The 23,157-nt window shown below is 36.9% G+C and overlaps 1 protein-coding gene across 2 annotated transcripts in view; it reads left to right on the top strand.

Annotated features, from left to right (window-relative positions):
* LOC137391103 (nostrin-like) overlaps nucleotides 1–23,157 on the top strand; it is a 48,307-nt gene that overhangs the window by 24,401 nt on the left and 749 nt on the right. For both annotated transcript variants that reach the window (XM_068077463.1, XM_068077462.1), the window contains 10 exons: nucleotides 1,740–1,821; nucleotides 2,412–2,474; nucleotides 2,791–2,898; nucleotides 3,380–3,496; nucleotides 4,169–4,276; nucleotides 7,210–7,329; nucleotides 7,805–8,002; nucleotides 8,595–8,726; nucleotides 11,137–11,254; nucleotides 13,150–13,326. In XM_068077463.1, coding sequence (XP_067933564.1) covers nucleotides 1,740–1,821; nucleotides 2,412–2,474; nucleotides 2,791–2,898; nucleotides 3,380–3,496; nucleotides 4,169–4,276; nucleotides 7,210–7,329; nucleotides 7,805–8,002; nucleotides 8,595–8,726; nucleotides 11,137–11,254; nucleotides 13,150–13,326 — 1,223 coding nt within the window. The remainder of the gene's footprint in view (nucleotides 1–1,739; nucleotides 1,822–2,411; nucleotides 2,475–2,790; nucleotides 2,899–3,379; nucleotides 3,497–4,168; nucleotides 4,277–7,209; nucleotides 7,330–7,804; nucleotides 8,003–8,594; nucleotides 8,727–11,136; nucleotides 11,255–13,149; nucleotides 13,327–23,157) is intronic.

Here is a 23,157-nt window from a genome sequence, read left to right as displayed (position 1 = left end):
TTGGTCCAATCATTATCCTTTCACGTGTAGGCTGTAGTTCCGGAGTCAGCAGAAATTCCAAGCTGACCACCGTTCTTAGCAAACAACATGATTCATAATTTCGTAATTCAAGTCTACCGGTTGTTTGTCATGAAGAAGGCAAAATTCTCAGCCAAACAAAAATGGCCAACATATCGCAGATATTATATATAAATCCATTACAATAGTTCTCTCCGAGTAAATTTATCAGCTCTGTTGCAGCCTTTATTGTTACTAGTACCTTGGCTGTTCGATGCGCCGTAAGAGATCGTCAGGTGATATAATAAACCTCACAGTCATTCCAAAATGTCACAATGTGGTAGAACAGGGCATGTGGTAGAACATCGTCTACCGAACTGAAAGTTGCGAGATCCTTTTTCAAGCAATAGTTTTACCTCTAAATGTCGCTTCAGACGGATGGACACGACTTTTATAATAGAAAAGTTTGATGTTCGTCTAAATAACGGATTCGTATAGTAGCAATGTATCTGTAGAGATCATTGCAAATTAGATAATGGATTGTATAGTAGCAATGTATATGTAGAGATCATTGCAAAGTAGATAATGGATTGGTTATACAATCTATCTGTAGAGATCATTGCAAATTAGATAATGGATTGTATAGTAGCAATCTATCTGTAGAGATCATTGCGTATTAGATAATGGATTGTATAGTAGCAATGTATCTGTAGAGATCATTGCAAATTAGATAATGAATTCCTATAGTAACAATGTATCTGTAAAGATCATTGAAAATTAAATAACAGATTTGTATAGTAGCAGTGTATCTGTAGAGATCATTGCAAATACAGTGCATTTAGTCCCATCTTTTAACCATATATGTTTCCCATAATGCAATGCTACCATAATACTACACACCGTGTGCTGCTGGTCGGATGCTAATAAATATACGGATGCTAATAAATACACGATTACAGGTAGATAATAATCAAATTAGCAGGCTTGTTTCCTTCCTCCGCTGTGAAGAAAGCTTAATTACACCTCCTACTATTTTTAAGCGCTGTCTGCTGTTGCGAGTAGAAGACTACAGTAATTATATATACATAATGCACACGTGCCGTCACATATATTTCCTCCTTGGGGCATCTCATCAAGCTTCTTCGCGTGATTATATTCACACATCTGCGCCGCATGCTACAGCTGCCGTTGCATTCTTATTTTGCTGTCAGCATAATTCTGTATAAGCTTGAAATTCCTAAAGGCTTTTCTATGTGAACTGGGTCCAATCTGAAAAATGAAAAAGTAAATGCTATTTACTCAGTCGCTGTAATGCTAGTTCAGGGTTTTGGTTCCAATCCAGGCTCTCCCCAGATGCTGTTGTTACTCCATTGTTGTTGTCCTGTAAAGTCACACGTTTCTGGTGACTTAATGACCTATACTCAGTATCCTCAAAGGAGGTACAACCTGTGAATTCCACAGACCTTATAAAGTAATAAGTTGTCATTTCTAATTTGTGTCAAAACCAATTTTAATAAATTAATCAAATTTGGTAATTTTTAGTTTAAGAAACTCTTCTACAGTCTGTTTTCTATAGCAAATTTGTATCAAACTTTTCTAATATTTGTGCGTCTATATCGCGTTTTGCGTAATTTTGTTAGTTTAAAATTCCACTTTATCATAAAGAAGATGAGGCAGTGTTACTGCTCAGAGCATGCTGGTATGCTGGACAGTGGTTGTAGTCTGACTTCATCTATTTACAGAAAGATCAGCGAACGGTTGATGGAGGATATAGTGAAGCCTCTGAGGAATATGTGTGATAATCACTCTAAAGTTAGAAAACCGGTAAGTACAAATCCTTACCAGCTACCTGCACTGTGTTGTCATCACCTGCACTGTGTTGTCATCACCTGCACTGTGTTGTCATCACCTGCACTGTGTTGTCATCACCTGCACTGTGTTGTCATCACCTGCACTGTGTTGTCATCACCTGCACTGTGTTGTCATCACCTGCACTGGGTTGTCATCACTTGCACTGTGTTGTCATCACTTGCACTGTGTTGTCATCACCTGCACTGTGTTGTCATCACTTGCACTGTGTTGTCATCACTTGCACTGTGTTGCCATCACCTGCACTGTGTTGTCATCACCTGCACTGTGTTGTCATCACCTGCACTGTGTTGTCATCACCTGCATTGTGTTGTCATCACCTGCATTGTGTTGTCATAACCTACACTGTTCTAGCTCGCAGGCTGCTCTTCCTGCTAATTGTCAGTATGGGTTGGATTTATTTTTTCCTGGCTTGTGTAATGATATAAATAGAGTGCTGTTGAGTTCTATACTGTTGAATACATATTCCCTTGGCAGTAACATGGTTTGCTCCATGCCGGCACAAATTACTAGAATATTAGTGTTATGTGTATTGGCATTTGCAGATTGAATTAGCAGTCGAAAGGAGTACTCGACTTTTGTCAGAGAGGCGAACAGAAGAGCAAAAGGTACGGATTTGGTGCTAGGCATCAGTTTTATAGTCCGTTAATGTTATACTTTTTACTAGTATAACATGTTATAGCCATCTACTCACTGGTACAGCTGCTATACCTGAATTATATTAAATTTCCTGACATGGCACTGTTATTGCTTCGTTGTCTCAAATTGTAGGAGTTAAGTCTGCATTTATTGTTATATAGTTGTATACATTGTATAAGTTAGTGTGAGAATATCTACTTCTCAAATAGCATCAATTCCAACTCTATTAACTAGTACTAGATTAGTAACTTATCCATTTGATGCACATCTTGTCGTTTTCTGTAGTACAAACTCAAGAATTTTCAATCAACAAGTGAAGCTGAGAAATTACATTCTCTCATCATAGAAAAGCGTACAGCCGCTAAGAAAGTTCCAGAAAAAGAACTAGTGAAGGTAAATTACCGAGACACAGGGATTTGGTAAATCTGCCAGCCTGTCATGAGATGGCAGTTGGTCATGTGTTTTGTATGAAATTCTTGTGCACCGTTTACATTTACAGCGATCCATTGTGTATATGGCCATGCTTGACCTTTTAACACCCACATAAAGTGTGTTTACTATTAAATCTGCAAAGGAATGCATACTGGAGTAGTTACATATGTATTATTCATAGCTCCATGCACTTCGTTTTTAGTATATTAGCGCTACACTGTATGCAAGTGCATGTCATGTATTCGCAAAACATTTGTAGCCGTATGCATGATGCTCACTTGTCTACGCTTGTCAACTTTTGAATTGTACACAAGGTGTCAGGAAGTGAGATGTATTTGCATTGTAACATATCAAAGTATATATAGCACTCAGGATTCCCCTTGTAAAGCATCGTGAGCTGTAACCAGCATATATTGTACATGGAGGTATTTGTGACATGTAGATGGAAAAAAAGATGGCTACTCTTAAAGAGTCAATAAGAAAAAGCGGGAGGAAGTACTATTCCTGCTGTCTTTCATCGGAAAGGAGTAGACAAGATTGGGAGTGCACATCTATCAAGGTGCGACCTCGCTTCATAAGTACTGCACTGCAATCTCCTTCTGCGCGCTCTTTCTACATGCTCTAGTTACACATGTATTATTCATAGCTTTTCGCTCTTTCCTGTTTTGTCATGTCTCCTGTTGCACCCGATCATAAAGGAGGTCTGACACCAGCTAAACCTACCCTTTTGTCAAGTTGTTTGCAAGGCAGACAACTTTGCTGTAATCAAAAGTAATTTTTTTGCTAAATAAGTATAATAATTTGGCACGCTTGTGCACAAGCGACAATCACGGAGTTTTATTATGTAGTAGACCATCTGCTTGACTAACTAAAAGCTTAATGCATTAAGGCATTTTTCTCGGCTTCTGAGAACCTTTGTTCAAGATGGAATTCATTTTCTTCGGAGATACTCTCTCCTGCTTTGCAATACCACTTTCCCATCTCCATTTGTATGCCTATTTTTATGATATCTTTATGATATCTTTATGATCTTTTTATGATATTTTTACATCTATTTAAACATTTTAAAATTTATGAGATTAGTAGCCACATTTATTGTGTGTAACCTCATCCTTACTATCTCTTTGCTGGTTCACAAGGTATGCTTTGATACTGCGGCAGCTTATACTTGTAAGATAGAGAGCACGACTCTGGTTAGATACTGTCAGCAATATTACCTTTTCTTTCACAGAGCATGTCACAACTGCAGCAGTTGGAGGAAGAAAGGCTACGGGAGCTGCATAAACATCTGACACTTTACAAACATGCATTGGACTCTGTGTCTCCTCAGATGACTACTGTGAGTCTCTTATAGATCTCTAAATAGATCTATAGATATATCTATTGATTTATCTATAGATTTATTTATAGATGCTATCTATAGATAAATCTATAGATAGGTCTTTAGATCGGTTTCTATGTAGATCTATAGATAGATTTCCACATACATGTATCCTATCTCGTGCAAGCGGAACCGTCTCTCTGCTGCGACTGTATTGTAAATACAGTGATTACCTACAATACCTACAACACAGCAGAGTAAGACATGGTGAATCTTTTGATACCAAATAACTGTATGTGAATTTTGTTGCAAGTCAACCTTTAAGTGATGCAGACCACATTTCATGGTTCAAATACGGCACAATCAGACAGCTATTCTAGCCATATAGAATAACTGGCCATATGTTTTCACAGCTCTGAATGAAATGCTAAAGACAATTTCTTACTCGTTGGTGATATTTTCAGACTTTGTGTTTGCATAATATGCTAGTCAATTGTTCTTTGTGGTTATCTTGCTTGCACGGAGACCAATAGATGCAGGTTCACATCCTGTCTTTTGCCTTTTATCTGGGATATTGTCTGCCTGTTGATTGTTTGCACAGTGCTGTTTCTACTGATTGCACTTTGTATACGACAAAGGGACAGCTTGTTCTGATAAAACTATATGATAAAGGAGGTCATGCTGTCATCAGCTTCAAACGTGTTCAATCTCTCTTAAATATTAGCTTATTTGCGAACACGCAGTTCTTTTTTGTAACAAAATTTGATATTTTGATGCTTGAAATCCCATGAGTAGGCAGAATGATTAACATAAGAATTGTGACAGCATTGATGTATCATCATGCTAACTATTGTCTCAAGTAGCTGTAAAGTTTAGTTGAGCAGGGGCCTCTACAAAGGAAAACTGACATAGAAGCCCTGCTATGAGCAGCAACAGCCTTAAACCATAACTGTCACGAACAACTTTTATCGTATTTTCTAGGTAAATCAGACACGCTGATTCCGATTTTGTACTCAAAATAAAGATTAGTCCACTAACCTTCAAAATCATTTAGGCTTTTTTAAAGCGTTTCAATATCCGTTTCAAAAACAACACAATCGGCATTACAAGCTCCGCCCATAAATATGTGACGAAACCTAGCTTTTTCAGAAACGGAAGTTGGGAATGTTTAGTCCGATTTAGAATAATAGAGATGGGTGTCTTAAAACTCATTATTATCTAAATCCAGCCTGTAAAATAGTTTCAGTTTTTTATGAAAGGAATATAAACTATTTAAAATTGCTCGCAGCATGTTACATGACGTTTAAATGGGCTGGACGCCGAGAAAAATGAGCTCAAAAAGCGCGGTATTATCACGAGCTAGCGTTGTTATTGCGCTTTTTAAATATGCAATGCTAAATAGCTTATCTACCGTTCAGAAAAGACTGATATTATTTTTAAGGCTGAATTTAGATATTAATGGATTTTAAAACACCCATCTCTATTATTCTAAATCGGTCTAAACATCCCTACGTAACTTCTGTTCCTAAAAAGCTAGGTTACGTCAAGTATTTATGGGCGGAGCTTGTTATGCCGATCGTGTTGTTTTCGAGACTGATATTAAAACGCTATAAAAAGTTCTTCATTACTCTGAAAGTTAGTGGCCTAATCTTTATTTTGATTACAAAATCGGAATCAGCATGTCTGATTTACCTAGTAATTATGATAAAAGTTGTTCGTGGCAGTTATGGTTTAACTTAGCCTCTAACTCTGGTTGGCAGCAGAGTCCAAAACTAATGAATGTTTCTACTTAGCACTAACAATGCTCATTTGTTGAAAGCTGTTGGTGCCAAGACAAGTAGCCTATGTTGTCTTCTTATCTTTCTTCTCAAAAACAATGAGTCGCCTGATAGCAAGATGCTGTTCACCTTTCTCTGCTCAATGTCACATGCCTCTCTCTACACGTATAAATAATTACTACTAGCCCTACTGTTTAGGATTAAATTATGATAAGAAATCATGCATGAAGTCGCATCTTTTATGGTTGAACGATTCTACTATACTACAGTCCTCCTTTCCCAGTAGCATGTGATTATAAATGCATAGAAAAGGTTTCGAGAACTGCTACGACATCAAACATGGTCAACCTTGTCCTACTTAATGCTATCATGTGCGGATCTAAACTTGTCCGGTTAATGCTAGTGTCAAAAAGTGCAATGAATGCAATTATTTGTGTGATCATGGAACCATTAGAAACTATCGGTGAGATGCAATCAAATACACACTGGCACCACCTTGGATAGCAGTATTGTTCATTGCAATCAACTGTAGATGACTACTGGTTACTGTCAACTGTAGATGACTACTAGTTACTGTCAACTGTAGATGACTACTAGCTACTGTCAACTGTAGGTGACTACTAGTTACTGTCAGCTGTAGGTGACTACTAGTTACTGTCAACTGTAGGTAACTACTAGTTACTGTCAACTGTAGGTGACTACTAGTTACTGTCAACTGTAGGTGACTACTAGTTACTGTCAACTGTAGGTGACTACTAGTTACTGTCAACTGTAGGGAACTACTAGTTACTGTCAACTGTAGGTGACTACTGATTACTGTCAACTGTAGGTGAGTACTAGTTACTATCAATTGTAGGTGAGTCCTAGTTACTATCAACTGTAGGTGACTACTAGTTACTGTCAACTGTAGGTGAGTACTAGTTACTATCGACTGTAGGTGACTATTAGTTACTGTCAACTGTAGGTGACTATTAGTTACTGTCAACTGTAGGTTACTACTAGTTACTGTCAACTGTAGGTGACTACTAGTTACTGTCAACTGTAGGTGAGTACTAGTTACTATCAATTGTAGGTGAGTACTAGTTACTATCAACTGTAGGTGACTATTACTTACTATCAACTGTAGGTGAGTACTAGCCATCAATAGCACTTAATGATCTAATTTTTCTGCAGACATGTGAAAGGCTCAGTGATGCTGCTTCCTGCATAGACTTTGAAAAGGATCTGCGAAGGATTGTAGAAAGTCGACAAAAAGCAATCGCTCAGCCTGAACAGATTTTGTTTGAAACCTTTGTAAGCATTTATTGTTAGTCGCATTCAGTCGCTATCGCAACACCTTGATTGTGGTCTATCCCTACGTATACACACTTTTAGTATATAGTCCCTACTCTGGTTGTAGAACAGTTCTATAAACATTTGGGTTTGCTATAGGTTTGTAGGTGGTTGAATGTGTACTATATGCAATCAACAATGAGCAGTCTGGCCCAATATATATTTTCAGAAAGCTACTCTTTATTTGGAGCAGCCCTGTTAGTCTCAACTGTTGCACACCACAATTTCACTTGGCAGACTAATCTACTGTTTAACAAGATTGGATTATTTTTTAAATTGTAGCTATTTTGGTAGACTAAGTAGTGGTCACTTTCCGACTCCGTAGTTAACTTTGTGCCACCTAAACCCGCTTATGCTCATCGTTCTAATTTAGATCACATTTATTTACAGAAATTTTTTATGCTATCTTTGTTATCTGTACCTGATTGGCTTGTAGGCGGAAGATATGAATCAACAGATGGAAACGGAAAGCCGTCGTCAGGCTCTCACTCTCTTTCGATATTATCTAGCTCAGGACATTGAGGGTGAGAAGAAGTCTGTCGCTGGTGTACAAAAACTAGTAGATATTTACCGGAGTCAGCCTGACTACGCTGACTTTGAGACAATAGAGGAAACAAAACTTCAATCAAGACAGGTTGGTTCATCTAACAACAAACACTTGGTATAGTGTAGGTTTGTTATAATGCACTATCGCCTTAGTCTATCACAGGCAGGCTCTGGTTGATTTATTGCATTGGCTGGAAAATTGGTCAATTAATCTTAGCAAGCCATCGCTGTCTTTTTACCATTCTAACAATTGTTTTGGCTTCAACCCTGGCTGTATATGTTACGTTTTATTACCGAAATAAACAACTATAATTTCTAAAAAGCTCTGTTGGTAATTTACTGTATCCGGAAGCATCCGTGTTGTAGGTAATCAAATACCTTCAAATCAAGCCGTGTCTAAGTCAATGCGCTTTGTAAGCTCATGAGTAGTAGTTTATTTTTGGTCGATCACCACATTTAATCCGTGTCATGTATTTAGAAGGCTGTCCTTGAACGTCTCAGTCACTGCCATTGCAAGTCTTCACATTTTCAGGAATGCATTTGGAAAAGATTTATTTGTATTGGGAAGCAGTCTAGATCAAACTTCTGAATTTTAATAAAAATTTCAAACTAGATACGTGTCTATTGTTGAATTATTCAACAAGGACAGTGTGCGCTCATTCTATGTACATCTTACAAAGGTACACGCTATGCTCAACTTCCTGGATGCAAGTCACTTCAAGCTTTCTAGAGCTCTGGACGTTGTCACTGGTCAGCCAGAAAACACCGCATACAAGTTTTCATCTCATATGGAAACCACTCTGGATAAACATGTAAGACTCATGTTGAGCATGTATTCATCTCTTGAGAGCCCATTATTCATATATACTACTGCATGTTGCAAGTTGTTACCATGGGACTCTTGCATTTCTATGTTAGAAAAAGTGGGATTTGCCTTTGAACGGCAGAGCATTGTTTTATGTGTAGTCATGGGTTTAACTTTGGATTCATCCAGGTCTCAACTGAAGGCTGTAACCTGTTTGAAAAAAGCATATACCGTAGGCTATAGTCCCCAAACTTTTACAATATTCATCACACGAAAACTAACATAGTATTTTGCCTAGTGTGAGTTTTTATGCTGCAATAATATTATACTACAGCTGGCACTCACTGATGCTATGGTACTGTAGTTATATTATACTACAACTGGTACTCATTGATACTGCGTTACTGTAGTTTTATTATACTCCAACTGGTACTCATGGACACTATGGCACTGTAGTTATATTGTACTACAGTTGCTACTCACTGATGCAGTAGTAATGCAGTTAGGTTGCGCTGCAGCTGGTAGTCACTGTATGTCAAACGTTGGCTAGCGTTGGGGCACTTTGGAATTTGTTTATAAAGAAATTAACGTTAGATTAAGCATTGCTCTCTGGCTTGATTGTCTATATTTATGCGTAATATACTTTAGACTCTGTGAGCTGTCTGGCATCGGGCCTACTATCGCAGGCATGCACATTGTTCAGATAGGTTTATGTGAAGTGATTTTGTCTACAATTTACTGTAAAACCTCTAACTGAACGCCATGGTGCTCCTATTCTTCAACCCTTCCTCTATAGTGGCGGTCAAATAGAGGCTGGCGTTGTATTTTTTCAAATAGCTCGTCAGAATTTTGGGAAAATAAATTTAACCTTTTTACAGGCAATGCGAATGTCACCTATATTTTGTACTCTCAACTGATTATATTATAGCCTGTACCCTGCTATTTGGTAAAGCTTTCAGTTTTTTATTTCATTCTAAATTTGATGGCATATGTTTATTTGACAACTCTATCATTTTTTTTTTGGATGTCATCAATCCGTTTGCACATGCGCTCGTTCGCGAAAACGCTGCCATATTTGTAGAAAACGATTGTCATTCTCTTAATAGTATTTTTGGTGTTGTTTTGATATTGTAATAAAAAAATTGCCAACAAAAGCATTATTCGCAAAAAATTAATTGCAGAAGCTTCGTGTTTTCAACGATAAAAGTTGTCTACAAAGATGGCGGACAGCGATAGAAGGACGTCACGAAAAACGAAGGGTATTTAACAATATTGCATAAAAGCTCATTGCATTCATTGATGTGTTTGCTACAGTTTGCAGCCAAAACTGGCTTTTTATGCGCAATAGAAGAGACATTATGAACATCGATCTATTGTAAGCTGAGTTTGCTATCAAATAATGTTCTATAAATCTGCAAATTTAAAAGTTATATCATAATAATCTTTTCAAGGATACAAATATATTTTCAAGAACAAGTGACATAAATGAACTATACTTATTATACATGCAGAAACAAAAATTAACACTTTTAAAACAAAAATATTTGCATATTTTGCTCGGCCAGTTGCGTTCTGATTGTTGCTTCCGATGGAATGAACATCTTCTGATTGTTCGGTACCTTTCACAATGTCTTTTGGCCTCAATTATTCTACTGCACTGCTGAACTAGTTGATATTAGTGTCCAAACAATTTTTTTAGCAGAGCAAACTTGTTACCCGTTGCGTTTCGGACAAATAACGGTAGACCTTTAGCCAGATGGGCGCTAAAGACAACTTTTAGCTTAAAACTAATCGTTCATATGCCATCGTAAATTTAAACCATTTTTCACATACATCAAAGTATTAAGACCTACGGAACTGCTATTAGCTTGTTACAGTTATAAATTATTTCTACGGTGTTGCTTCGGCTTCAATACAAACAGAAACAACGAAAGCATTGTTATTGATGTAACCGAGTCATTATTAGTACACTTGTGGACACTTTTTTACTAATCCCTCGCTATTACGGTTCATAAAGATCAAAGAATGTCAAAGTGACGATCAAATGGAGGTGGCAATCAATTAACGGGTAGCGTTCTATTTTTCAACCCTTTTCCTACAGCAGCGGTCAAATAGATGTGGCGTTCAAATAAAGGTGGCGTTTAAATAGAGGTTTTGCAGTATGTGTGGAGTGGATAGAAGCCAGAGTGCTTATGGAATAAACTAGCTCCCAACTCTTTCTTCACAAATGGCGAGTTGTTCATAAATTGCAATATATGTACGTAAGCAGAGTTACTGCTTGCCCATCTAGCATATTATTGAATAGAGATGGTAGGCATTCTATTTCTAGCAATGGTTCATTAACGTCCGCTTCTATTGTCATTTATCTCAGATATGCTATTAAAAGTCTATCTATGGCAACGCACATTCATTTACAGGGCCTGCCAATAACTGTTCTTCGAGTTCCAACTCACCTTATATGTGAGGGCTTCAGCGAATCAGAGTTTTCTGCTCGTGGTAAAGCTGATGGCAGCCATGACTCCGCCACCGATGGAAGTAAGTTATTCAACATTTAATTGTTAAGGAAATGCAAAAAACTATTGATAGAGATTTCATTTTGTTCATGTTGTAGTGTTGTAGTCATTTTTCTTTTTTTTTAATTTTCACCCTTACAGCATAATTTCAACCCTTTCAACCGCATAATTTACCCTACAGTATTTTGTTCTACATTTCTTGAAAAATTCAGAGAATGTGGTCTATATTCAGAATCTTGTTACTGCTGAAGTGCAGTAACAAAATTTTTTCAGGTTACAAGCATTCTTGCAGAGAATATAGACTTTTATTTTTACCCTTAAAAAATCCAGCCCATACACTCGCCAAAGGACAATAATAATCTGGATAAGGCGCTCGGACAAGATGTTGCTATGAGCATACAACTCCTCATTATTTATTCACCACCCTAAAACTGAGACAAATTTTTAGCGCATGGACATCCATCATTAGACGGTTGTCACAATTTTTCAATGTCTGAGACCTCATATTGTAATATTAAAAAGGGAGTTTCATTTTTGAATACTACGTATGAGTCCAAAAATAGTACAGTAATAGTACCGTAATAGTACCGTAATAGTACAGTAATAGTACCGTAATAGTACAGTAATAGTACCGTAATAGTACAGTAAACAAGTAAAAATAGTAGAAACTAATAATTGCAAAAACCCAAGATAAGTGATTAAACAAATAATAGTCATCTATATATATATTTCTCAAAATATGTCTGTCATTTCGGCTATGGCTATAGCTATAGCGCATGATGATTATTTTACAGATGCGATTATTTTTACGATGCCCTTGTTAAGAAATATTTTTCGTAAGGTTCAATCGCTATATCTGGGGTCAAGGCGAATTCTTCTCGCGCGGACAATTATATTGTCTCGCGGGACAAACCTAGACATTATCTCTCCATTCGGTCAGACAAAGACAGTACGATATCCCATTTTTACATTTGTACCGGTACCGAGGAGTACCAGTATCGTCATATTCAAAGTTTTGATGGATAGCTTCTGGTGGAACAGTAACCTTTTTTATACCCACACTCTTCTATGCAAGAATTGTTATTATTAATTCAACATATTCAGGATTTTTATTTTGTTTTCTCTGTTCATATTAGTTGCATCATTACCGAATCATCTTTTATTGTAATCGTAGCAAGACCGACTTAATTTAGCTATTATTTGCTTATTATTTCACTTTTTTTTATTATTTGCCCTGCACGAAACATTTTCCTCATGATATGAAGTTTAAAAGTTGTTTGACAAAGTTTGAAAACCTTTACAGTGGTTTTTATTTTATCTCTTAATTTATTTCAACTACACAAAACACTTTTCTCATGATATGTAGTTTGAAAGTTAGAATGGCAAATGTTGTTATATGTTAAATACAAATCAATTTTTTGACCAAAGACTTTTTTATTACCCGGGCAATGCCAGGTAGCCTAGCTAGTTGGTCTATAAATAAAGCAGAGTTATGTAATCAGGGGATGTTATCAGGGGATGTGGTAATTCAATTATGTTGATTGGCAGACATCTGGTCTATTCATTTTCATATAGACTGCTCATTCGCTAAGCATTATGTTGCTGCTAAACGAGTGCGCGATCTGACCCTGTATACAACCTAAGGAGTTATCTCCACATCCTGTTTGTTTTATGTCACATATGCCTATAATACAGCCATTCAATTTTCTGTAAGAGCTTTTAGTCGAAAAACTTCTGCCATTTTATCGTTTAATCTGCTGTTGATGGTTGTTAATAGAGTTATTGATCTAGTTTAATTACCGGAGATGCTGCCGTTGATGTGTGACTTTGATTTTATATCATAGTCAGCAGTTGCGTAAGATTCACTCTGTCATTCAGTGCGACAGCTTCAATCATTACTTTGATTGGCTGTTGTAGCGCCGTATGAAAGCATAGACCATGATGAGTACTATTCTGAACATGAGATTGATGATGAATTTGAAGATAATTATGACATTCCAGCGCAGAATCATGTCCAGCAGGCATCGATATGTCGGTGCAGAGTTATGTATGACTTTAACAGCAGTCAATCCTCAGAGCTGACTGTCCGACAAGGTAGGAGACACTTTAATGTCATATTTTTATCGTTATTTTTATTACTTTAAACTTCTCAGACGAATGCTTTTGTAAAATTACTGCATCTCATGTTACGTAAACTTGTTAATTCTGAGACTCTTATATGATTAGCGCTTCTATTCTAAGGAAGCACGATCCAAGAGACGAAACTTACTAATACGAAATTTGCTAAAATTGCTTTACGAAAGTATAGCAAGTTATTATAACAAATTTGCAAATATATGTAATGATGTAATAGATTTTTACCTAGAGCTCTTCAAATGATAGTTTGAGGCATGCTCCCCCCCCCTCTCTCTCTCTCTCTCCCAAGGCGTGTTCAGTCAAATAGGGGTTGTCTTTTATCAGCAGTCTACCCAATCAGGTGTAATGTAAAACTTCATGCCTAAAAAATTAAAAATATTTTATGAGCTTCTTCGGAGTATGGTCATGAATCTTAGTTGATGGTGAGTAAAACTAGAGACTGAGTCTAGAAACTAGAGAATTAGAGACTGAGTCTCAGTACTCGCTTCAAAGTCTTAGCCGTTCCAAATAATGTGTTCTTCTGCAAGTGTATGTTATTTGGTGCTACTGTAAGTTAACTAAGCCGCGTGTGATGGTCAGGTGCTCCTGCACATAATACTCTCATGGCTAATCATACAACTTATTTTTTCCAGTTCCAGCCTCTTTCTAACTCTTCTCTCAGCGGATAATATTCGTTCTCTTCTGCTGGCTGTATTGTGGTCACTTGGAACTGCCATGTTTGATTTTGAGCTCGTCGATCTTCTATATCGATTACTACAATATCAGGCTGGTTGATCAACACGCGTTTATTTGTTCGGACATAAAAATCTCAGAAGATCATAGCCCGGTAGTTTTTATTAACTTTGCTTGAATTTTCCCCAAGTACTTCGGATAATTCAGGATATAGTATTTGTGTATACACCTGTTCACCTCAACTGTTGTGTTGTTATGTTGCACAGTGTAAACAGAACCTGTTAGCTGTTTGCATTTATTCATAATATGCTGGGTGGTCTCAAGGGCATCCTTGCACAGTCTGTATCGAGGGTCATCCCTAGTGTGATAGATCCACGCTTGGAGCTGTCTTCTAGGCAGTGCCTGGGCTCGTGAGATTTCTCAGCTTTCAGATAAATGCAAATAATATATAGTTTGTATCAAATAAGTGGTCACTGGTTAAGATAAGCTAGAAATATATCAAACTACAATTCTTATTGATTGGAAATCTCTGCAACTCAGGGGAAGGCAATTCTATAAAGAGTGGGAGGTTAGCAGAAGTTGTTTCAAGAAAGACACAAGAGGCTGCTGTTAGCTTGCTGATGTTTTTAATAATTTTGATTTAAATAAAAACTGACACGCTTAGCATTGTCATTTTATTACTGCTACTTAATCCAATGGGAAATTTAAAAATGATATTGCTCTATATAGTAATAGTAACATAAATAGTACTATTTAAAATAAATTTTTCTTTTTAATTAAAAAAGATTGTAATTGATATTGATTTGTTTATAATATTTAAATGAATGCGTTTTTGGTTTGATGTGTTATGGTTAGTTAGCCTCTGGTCCTCAGTTTTAATGTCTTCAGTTTTCCAAACAAAAGTTTTCAACTCTGACATCTACTGTCCCTCAGGTCAAGCCAATCCCTGTATATAGCAATTATGGTTCATCCAGCTGGCTATAACATAGCTAACAATTCTTACCCATCCTACATCGTGATGCCTTTATTATCTTGTGGATGGTTGCTATTGTACGTACAAATTAGTGCTGGGCATGAGTAAGTGATCTCGTTGGAATTGTAGGTTTATCTTCTCTTGAATCTTGAGCACTAGAAATTTTGAGCAGAGAGGAAATGTCAGCCTTGTTTATGAATGCATTTGTATGCTACTGGAATTATAAACACACATTCTAACATATGTACAATGTCTTGCTCATCTAATACATATTAGCTACATAATTACATATGAGTTTCATAAAATTAGTTATCTGTAATTATCTGAGGTTAACAGCACCTTCATGATTGGCTAAGTAATTTGAAGTGGCTGAAAAATTGGGCTATTTGACAGCCTAGTCGTAAAGGGAGTTGGAGTTATTCACCTGAACTTTACTTAAAAACACTGCTCTTGTCAAACCATCAAATCTGCCTGTTTTGGAACAACTATGATGACTATTGGAATATTTCAAATTAGGATGACATTCTTCTCAATGCCGGCAGCCCTAACATCACTTTTAATACTGCTCTATATAAACATGAAGGTAAACACATTTTAGAACCAACTTGTCCTCACTGCTCACAAACTTTCTGGAGTAGTTTCCACTTTATTTGCAGTCTTTTCAAAGATATACTACAGAAACTATACTTATAGTTCTAACAAATATATATGACTGATAAACAACCAAGGTTACTGAACAATTTTAAGTTCTTGTTAACTATCACACAAATTTTAGCATGCTAGTCAACTATGTCAAGGACGTTTCAAAATAACTGTGCTCGCATATGAATATATAAAGACTCTAAACAACCGTTTGTGTTTGAAAATAAGTGTGGAACTGAGAGTCGTGACTCCTTGAGGGAGATGATTTCAAATTTCAGCCAAATATTGATTATTGCAGTTTTAACTGTCACTTTTTTGTATGTTCTAATCGTGCCATGTCCTTTGCCCCCCCCCCCTTTCTTGTGATAGCTTATTTCTGGCTACAATCGAGCACACTGACCTCTTAACTATTTTACAAAGTTATAACAGTCAAACATAAACATATAAAGTTAATTTGCTAATTGAATTTTTTTTCGAGGTACCAAACTCGACATATGTCAAAGCACATATCCTTACAAGAACACACTGTATTTTATTTGTTCCACCACCTACAGCTTGCTACTTCAGGTAATTACATATAATCATGTGATATATATATATTAATATATAATCACATAGTTTTATATAAACTTGTGGTATTACTGAATGTAAATTAAGCATACGGTATGTAAGTTACTAAATTAATAATTGGTGACCAATAAGAAGCTGCTGCCATTTGAAGTATAGCGAGGGGTCGGTTGGCGCAGGTGGGGAAGTGTTGGTATATGCAGCTGGAAGTTGAAAGTTCTGATCCCGATGAAAGCAATATTTTCTACTTCGAAGCATTGCTTCATGCAGACACGACTCCCATTATAGCAAAAATTAAAAACAAGCAACCAACGGGGGAATTCTTGGTAATAAAAGAGACAAGCATTGCATAGTTAGAGACAGTGATAGAGTTAGAGACGGTGATAGAGTTAGAGACGGTGATGGAGTTAGAGACGGTGGTAGAGTTAGAGACGGTGATGGAGTTAGAGACGGTGATGGAGTTAGAGACGGTGATGGAGTTAGAGACGGTGATGGAGTTAGAGACGGTGATGGAGTTAGAGACGGTGATGGAGTTAGAGACGGTGATGGAGTTAGAGACGGTGATGGAGTTAGAGACGGTGATGGAGTTAGAGACGGTGATGGAGTTAGAGACGGTGATGGAGTTAGAGACGGTGATGGAGTTAGAGACGGTGATAGAGTTAGAGACGGTGATAGAGTTAGAGACGGTGATAGAGTTAGAGACGGTGATAGAGTTAGAGACGGTGATAGAGTTAGAGACGGTGATAGAGTTAGAGACGGTGATAGAGTTAGAGACGGTGATAGAGTTAGAGACGGTGATAGAGTTAGAGACGGTGATAGAGTTAGAGACGGTGATAGAGTTAGAGACGGTGATAGAGTTAGAGACGGTGATAGAGTTAGAGACGGTGATAGAGTTAGAGACGGTGATAGAGTTAGAGACGGTGATAGAGTTAGAGGCGGTGATAGAGTTAGAGACGGTGATAGAGTTAGAGACGGTGATGGAGTTAGAGGCAGTCATAGAGATATGGAACTACATGTATTCTTATTTACGTTAGCATAGCTGATTTATATTTCTTTCGTTTTCACATGGAGTATTTGTAGCAATTAATCTTTATTTATCAATTCAGCCATTCTGCTTTCACTCATCACCGGCACTCTCTTTTTTACTTCAATTTTAATTCCCTTTAATGCTAACCACTAAGCAGAATTCATCTAAAGATGTTTACTCATGTTTTTCTATAACTTGCTGCACTTTTAAGGAAGTCGTTTCCTTCTTCATTCTCCACCGCTGCTACCACTCACAATAGTCCTGCAATTTATGGGTTTAAAAATTAAAAGGTAGTGTGAGTCACTGTTTAGTATTATTAAAAACCTTCAAACTAAACTCTGTGCTGGAGAACTGCAAACATACATATATTTGTTTAAAAAGCTGCGATGTGTTGAGAAACTTCAGAAGTCATACTTAGGAAATTACATCGGGTGTAGAGTCAAAATTTGATCCAATCTTACATCATTTGTTCAAAAACTTGTATGTGAAGATGATCATAGTTTGAGGTATGACTGTGTATCAAGTTATCCACAGTTGTCTCTTCTATCTATTGTTGTTATATTGAGTAATACATTTACATTAAGGCATCTTCAAGTTTCAAGGAATCGTATATTTGTAGTTGTCTAGCTATGTTTCTTCTTATAAGGAGTTATAGTTGTATGGAATTGTATATTTACCCTAAGGATTTTTCGACGTTCATGGGGAGCTAACTACAATTTCCTACACAATATTTAGCCTTACATGCTCGCACCAATCGTACTTATTATAATCATACTTAATATTGTTATCGTCAGTTGTTTTTGTGTTTATTAAACCATTCATTATCCCTTCTCCTAGCTATATGAAATTGTCATTGAGCGTTCTCATGTAAGAGTTGACCATGTTATCAACTCATTAAATACATTTTAATGTGTTAATTTGATTTAGAAAACTGTTGTTAACATTTCAAAGACGAGGTATTACGATATCTATTTTCATGTGCAACATTGTAATATAGAGTTTTGGTAACAAGGTTTATAACGACACATCAAATATTGTGAAAACCTTTTAAGCGCATAACAATTTGTCTAACACATTATGATAAACCTTTCAATTTATGTTAAGAATATGCAGTATAGTTTAAAAAATTCCAACGTTTTCCGAATTTCTTTTTTGCATAAAAGCAATTAACAGACTCGCTATAATATTCACAACAGTATCAAAAACGAGGTATGACAAGATCAACTTTATATATAGCAATATACTATAAAGTTTTTGTAACAAGGTCGATGTTGACCTTGTTACAAAATATAATAGTGAGGAACAGAAAAGAGAACTCCAAGGTCTAGCAGAGACATCCGCAATGGAACCACACAGCAGTGTAACTTCATAGGTACTAAGTTTGCCAAGGCAGTTACAAGGTTTATTAGCGGCTAGCCGTGATAGCCTGACTGATGTCAACTGGTGTGTGGATTCGCTGCTATCTGAGTAGTAGACTCCGTGATAAATGATAATTGTTGGTGGCATGGTAAAGACATGGGTGGTCTTATTTTACATTGGAGTCATTCTTTCACGCGGTGGTATGTCGACTACATTCCTCAATTTGTAAAGCTCAGTTTTTACCGATGAAATTTTTAGGATTCAATATTCTATTGTCTCTCAGTTATACACCTGCTTGCGGATAGATAGGGACAGAGTGGCATGTTGCGTACTGTAGATCAGAAGTGATAGGTTTGTGATGAGTGGTCATGTCATATTCCAGTTATTGAATGTAATCAATAGCCCTGTTGTCTCCCGTGTCGAATTTCCTCTGTCTCGTTGTCAGCTTGATCAGTAAAGTTTTTCCATCATGTGCTACAGGGTCTTTGTAAAATACAAGCAGCATGCGATGAGCTCCTTGGCTAGTGCCTTTGGCAAGATATTATAACTGATTTCCAATATTCACATTGCATTGAGAGTTTCTAGTTTGCATAGCTCACACATGTTTGGTTGTTTGATAATTGGTAGGGGCGAGTTTTATATGGAAAATTTATAGTGGGAGGCTGACCTTACGGAGAAGCATGCTGTCCGCTGACATGATTTTGCGTAGCTCGTGAAAGATTAAGTGCCTTGTGCATTGATAGCACAGCTACCTTCATTCGAGCGAGCGCAAAATCAAGATTTTATTGCAGCCTGCGCATTACAATTTTTGAGTTAACTAACGGAGAGAGTTGTCTATTCCTGATTTGGGTACTAAAATCTTTACTAATCACAATTGATATTTTTTGCTATGATGATAATTTTCACAGATCAAAGCAATTTTCAGGTCCTTGGTAATTATTGGTTTACTCACCGCTTCCCAATTTGTTTTCATTGTCGAACCCCCTTCAACTGAACTGTTTTAAAGAAAACAAAAAAGGCTCAGAACAATGAAAACAAGACATATTTGTAATATCTGAGAACAATATATTATTGGAAGGTCATTCTAAGCAGGGTCTAAGGTTTTCACACAGCTACAACATATAAAAAACAACTCACGTTAAATCTGATCGAAAAGAGGTTCCTTGTGGGTGATTGAAATGCACAGATCATTTTTAGGATTGATGATTTTAACGATATTAATTTTGCTGCATAAAAGAAATAAATTGATTCCTGCACACCCCCCACCATGTACAGCAGTTTGCACCCTTTAGTGCAGCCCTGGTTCACTTGCAAGTTGTGCCAATTCCAAGTGAATAAAATGTTTCCCTGTAATCCAAATATATTTTACACACACACTAATGTTTTATATTATTCACATCTATTCTTAAACGCAATGCTCTGCAATTAAATTGCATGGAAGATTTGATCATAGTTACATTTGTAACCCGTATTCGATATATTTTGTATTGCTCGTGCTACCATTGACCTGGTTATGAGTAGAAAGTTGCTAGGGAAATAGGTGGCCTCGTGCGAACTGGCATTGCTTGCTAACATTAATATGTCGTCATGGCTACACGAGGTTGTCAGATGTTTAATAAAAGCCACTCAACTGTATATAAGGAGAAGCAGCTTTTACAAAGGTCATCAGTTGTTGTGTGTAGAATTATCAGACTTGCATCTCCTTTCATCCTCTATCGCCATCACTAGTGCTCTCGGCTGCTAAATGTAAGAATAATAAGCATCTTGTTTTTGTGTCAAAGGCTATGTTTGTCATGTAGTCTGTAGCTTGCGTCCTCTCCCTCACCCCTGTCCCCAGAGTCTACAACTAGCAGGAATAGTTATAAGATAAAAATCAAATTACACCAATCTGGATTATCATTTGTCGTTCCTTCTAATAGGAATTATTTTATGTATACTTGATTGATCAGTTTGTAGGCTATGACTACGTATTGGCTCCTTGCCTTTTCCTGAACAAAATATAGCATTATGTGTCTACCTATAAACAGCCCAAGGAACTCGATCACACCAGTGGATAATTTTATATTGCCTTCAAATATGACATAGTCTAGTTGCAATGGGAACATTTTAGTTGATTTTCTCTACATTTCTGATGCCCACAAACTAAACCCTTGCTGTATTCATTTCCTTTAGCAGTAATTTGTTATTTTTATAGATAAACGTTTACCGGGTTTCTGAACTAAGACGTTTAAAATGGAATGACTTTTTATCAGCTTGGATGACGTGTAAAAAATTGTCCTTAAATTTAGTCTAATCTTTTTTGAAGGGATGAAGTTAGACTGAAAACATATTTTTTTGTTTTGGATTTTCTTTGTTCAGCTGGTAGTAAAACATCATGTAGGAAAGCAAATTACCACTCGCAAGTTTCACACAATGCTAAGCAAGAAGATTATATCATAATACAAAGGCTCTTTGATACCCCTTCAGAAGTCTCAACCTGATAAATGAAACAAAAAATAAACAGTGAGTGTATCGCATCTTTCGCAGGCCTGCTAACGTCACAAAATAACATTTTTTAGCAGCTGGTAGTAGTTTTTATTTTCTTTTACAAACTGGTAGTATTAAATATTGCAAATTAGTTTTTAATATTTAAATTCAATATATGCATCAATTTTCCCTTGAACTGTGTTGGTATTATTTCAATAAAAGGCCTAAATATTGCTCTTCTTGTTCAGAATTGCTCTACAATCTTGTTATTTACTGATGTTGCTAGTCCGTTGGAATAATTGTACAGACAGAGAAAATGTGCTAGAGGCTAATTGAAGCAAGTGGTCTCTATACCTGAATATATCATAGACCAGCTCTGTATGCTATCATTTTCAGACAATTATGATGTAAAGTATAGAAGTTAAATGTTTATACAATGATAAGTTTGTTTATTTAGCTAGGAAGAGCCATTTTTGAAAGGTTTTCCTTTGACATGTATTATATTTCGTGCACTACATTCTAGCCCAGAATAATGTCCAGCAGGTACCAGTATGTCGATGGCAGATTTATGTATGGCTTTAACCTATTTATATTTAAGAGAAGAGCTGGAATCCGCCTCATAGTTAGCAGTACCCCCTCATAGTTAGCAGTACCCCCTCATAGTTAGCAGTACCCCCTCCTAGCCTCTCACATTTGAAGCAACACGTGAATGTTTCTTTTATGATTCGTCACTCTGGGCAGGCCTGTATTCACTGGTTGCAAGTTGGGGCGGCTAATGTTAGACGACTAGTTATGAACACCTGGGGGTGTGGAGGGGGTGGTGTAAGCCCCCCCCCCAACAGGTTTCTCTCATGTAAGGCCTCAGCCAGGCCTCTCATATGAAGTTTTAAAAAATGCTCTCAGAACGTATCAACATTTTTCTATTTTTTGAGATTTGTTTTGTTTTAGGTGATGTGACTGCAGGGATGTTTTTAGATTAAGATAGGTAAAACTTCACCGCAGTTAAAACGTCCAGAAAAAAGACATCTTTTTCTTTTGAGCGTTTTAACTAAGATCAATTTTGCCGATTTTATTTTAAGTTCATCCGAAGGTTTCCACGCTTTCGATGGGACATGGCCAAGCGGATGTTTGGTAAAACTTGACCTGTTGCAAACCTTTATAAAGAATATTTGGCCACTGATGATGATAATAATGACGCCTAAGAACTACTAAAAGTTGATGTTTGTCTCTATGGCTTGGAATAAAGTGATATTCTACAGCGATAAAAACCGTCTCCATAGCCGTTGGGCAAATGTTCAAGTAAATGATGTTGAGGTCGAGTTATCTGAAGCAATTTATCATTGCGTGGGAACGGACCAAACAAATCCGTTCGAGTTAACCTCGTGTTCGAGATGAAATGTTACATTTTATCCGAGGGCGAGTTATCTGACTTTGACTGTACATAGCCGCGAAAAATTCCTAAAAAGTTGGGGCAGCTCAGCCGCCCCAGGGAATACGGGCCTGACTCTGGGTGTTACTTGTTTTGGGCTGTGTAGTTTTATACAAGATAACCAGAGTCCTGGCATTTCTGTACTCATCATTATACTGTCATCATCGTCTGTAATTATTATGTGCACAATTATTCTATAGTACTACAAGGTGGTCCGATGGCGTAGTTTGTGGTTGCTTGGATGCAAAACTTGGATATCCGAGGTCAATTCTTTGTATGCAACACTCTTCAGGCTGGTTCACACTATATCGTCATATGTCGGTGTTGATACAAACATACTTCGGTGATGGTCGGTTACAACAACGTTCACATTATCGTAAACACACATGGGTTTACGATAAGCAAACAACGGTTTCCTGTTGTTTGCTTCCATTTTCACTCTTCCTTTTTAAATTTTTCTCAAAGGCTTGTCTTTCCTGCCACGTACTCGAATTAAATCCTAGTTCCACAACATTTATTACAAACGGAAATATATGGATAAAGTTATCCGCGTCAGTGAATCAGCAGTGCCTTCCGTAATGTTACACATCGTACAGGCTAGCGCCAATGCTCGGCGAACCATCAAGAAAGTTTGGTAGCTGCAAACTTTCTCAA

The sequence above is a fragment of the Watersipora subatra genome, chromosome 3 (assembly GCF_963576615.1).
Source record: "Watersipora subatra chromosome 3, tzWatSuba1.1, whole genome shotgun sequence".
NCBI classification, from domain to species: domain Eukaryota; kingdom Metazoa; phylum Bryozoa; class Gymnolaemata; order Cheilostomatida; family Watersiporidae; genus Watersipora; species Watersipora subatra.
Note: the sequence above shows the minus strand (reverse complement) of the source record. Positions and strands in the feature narration are given on the sequence as shown.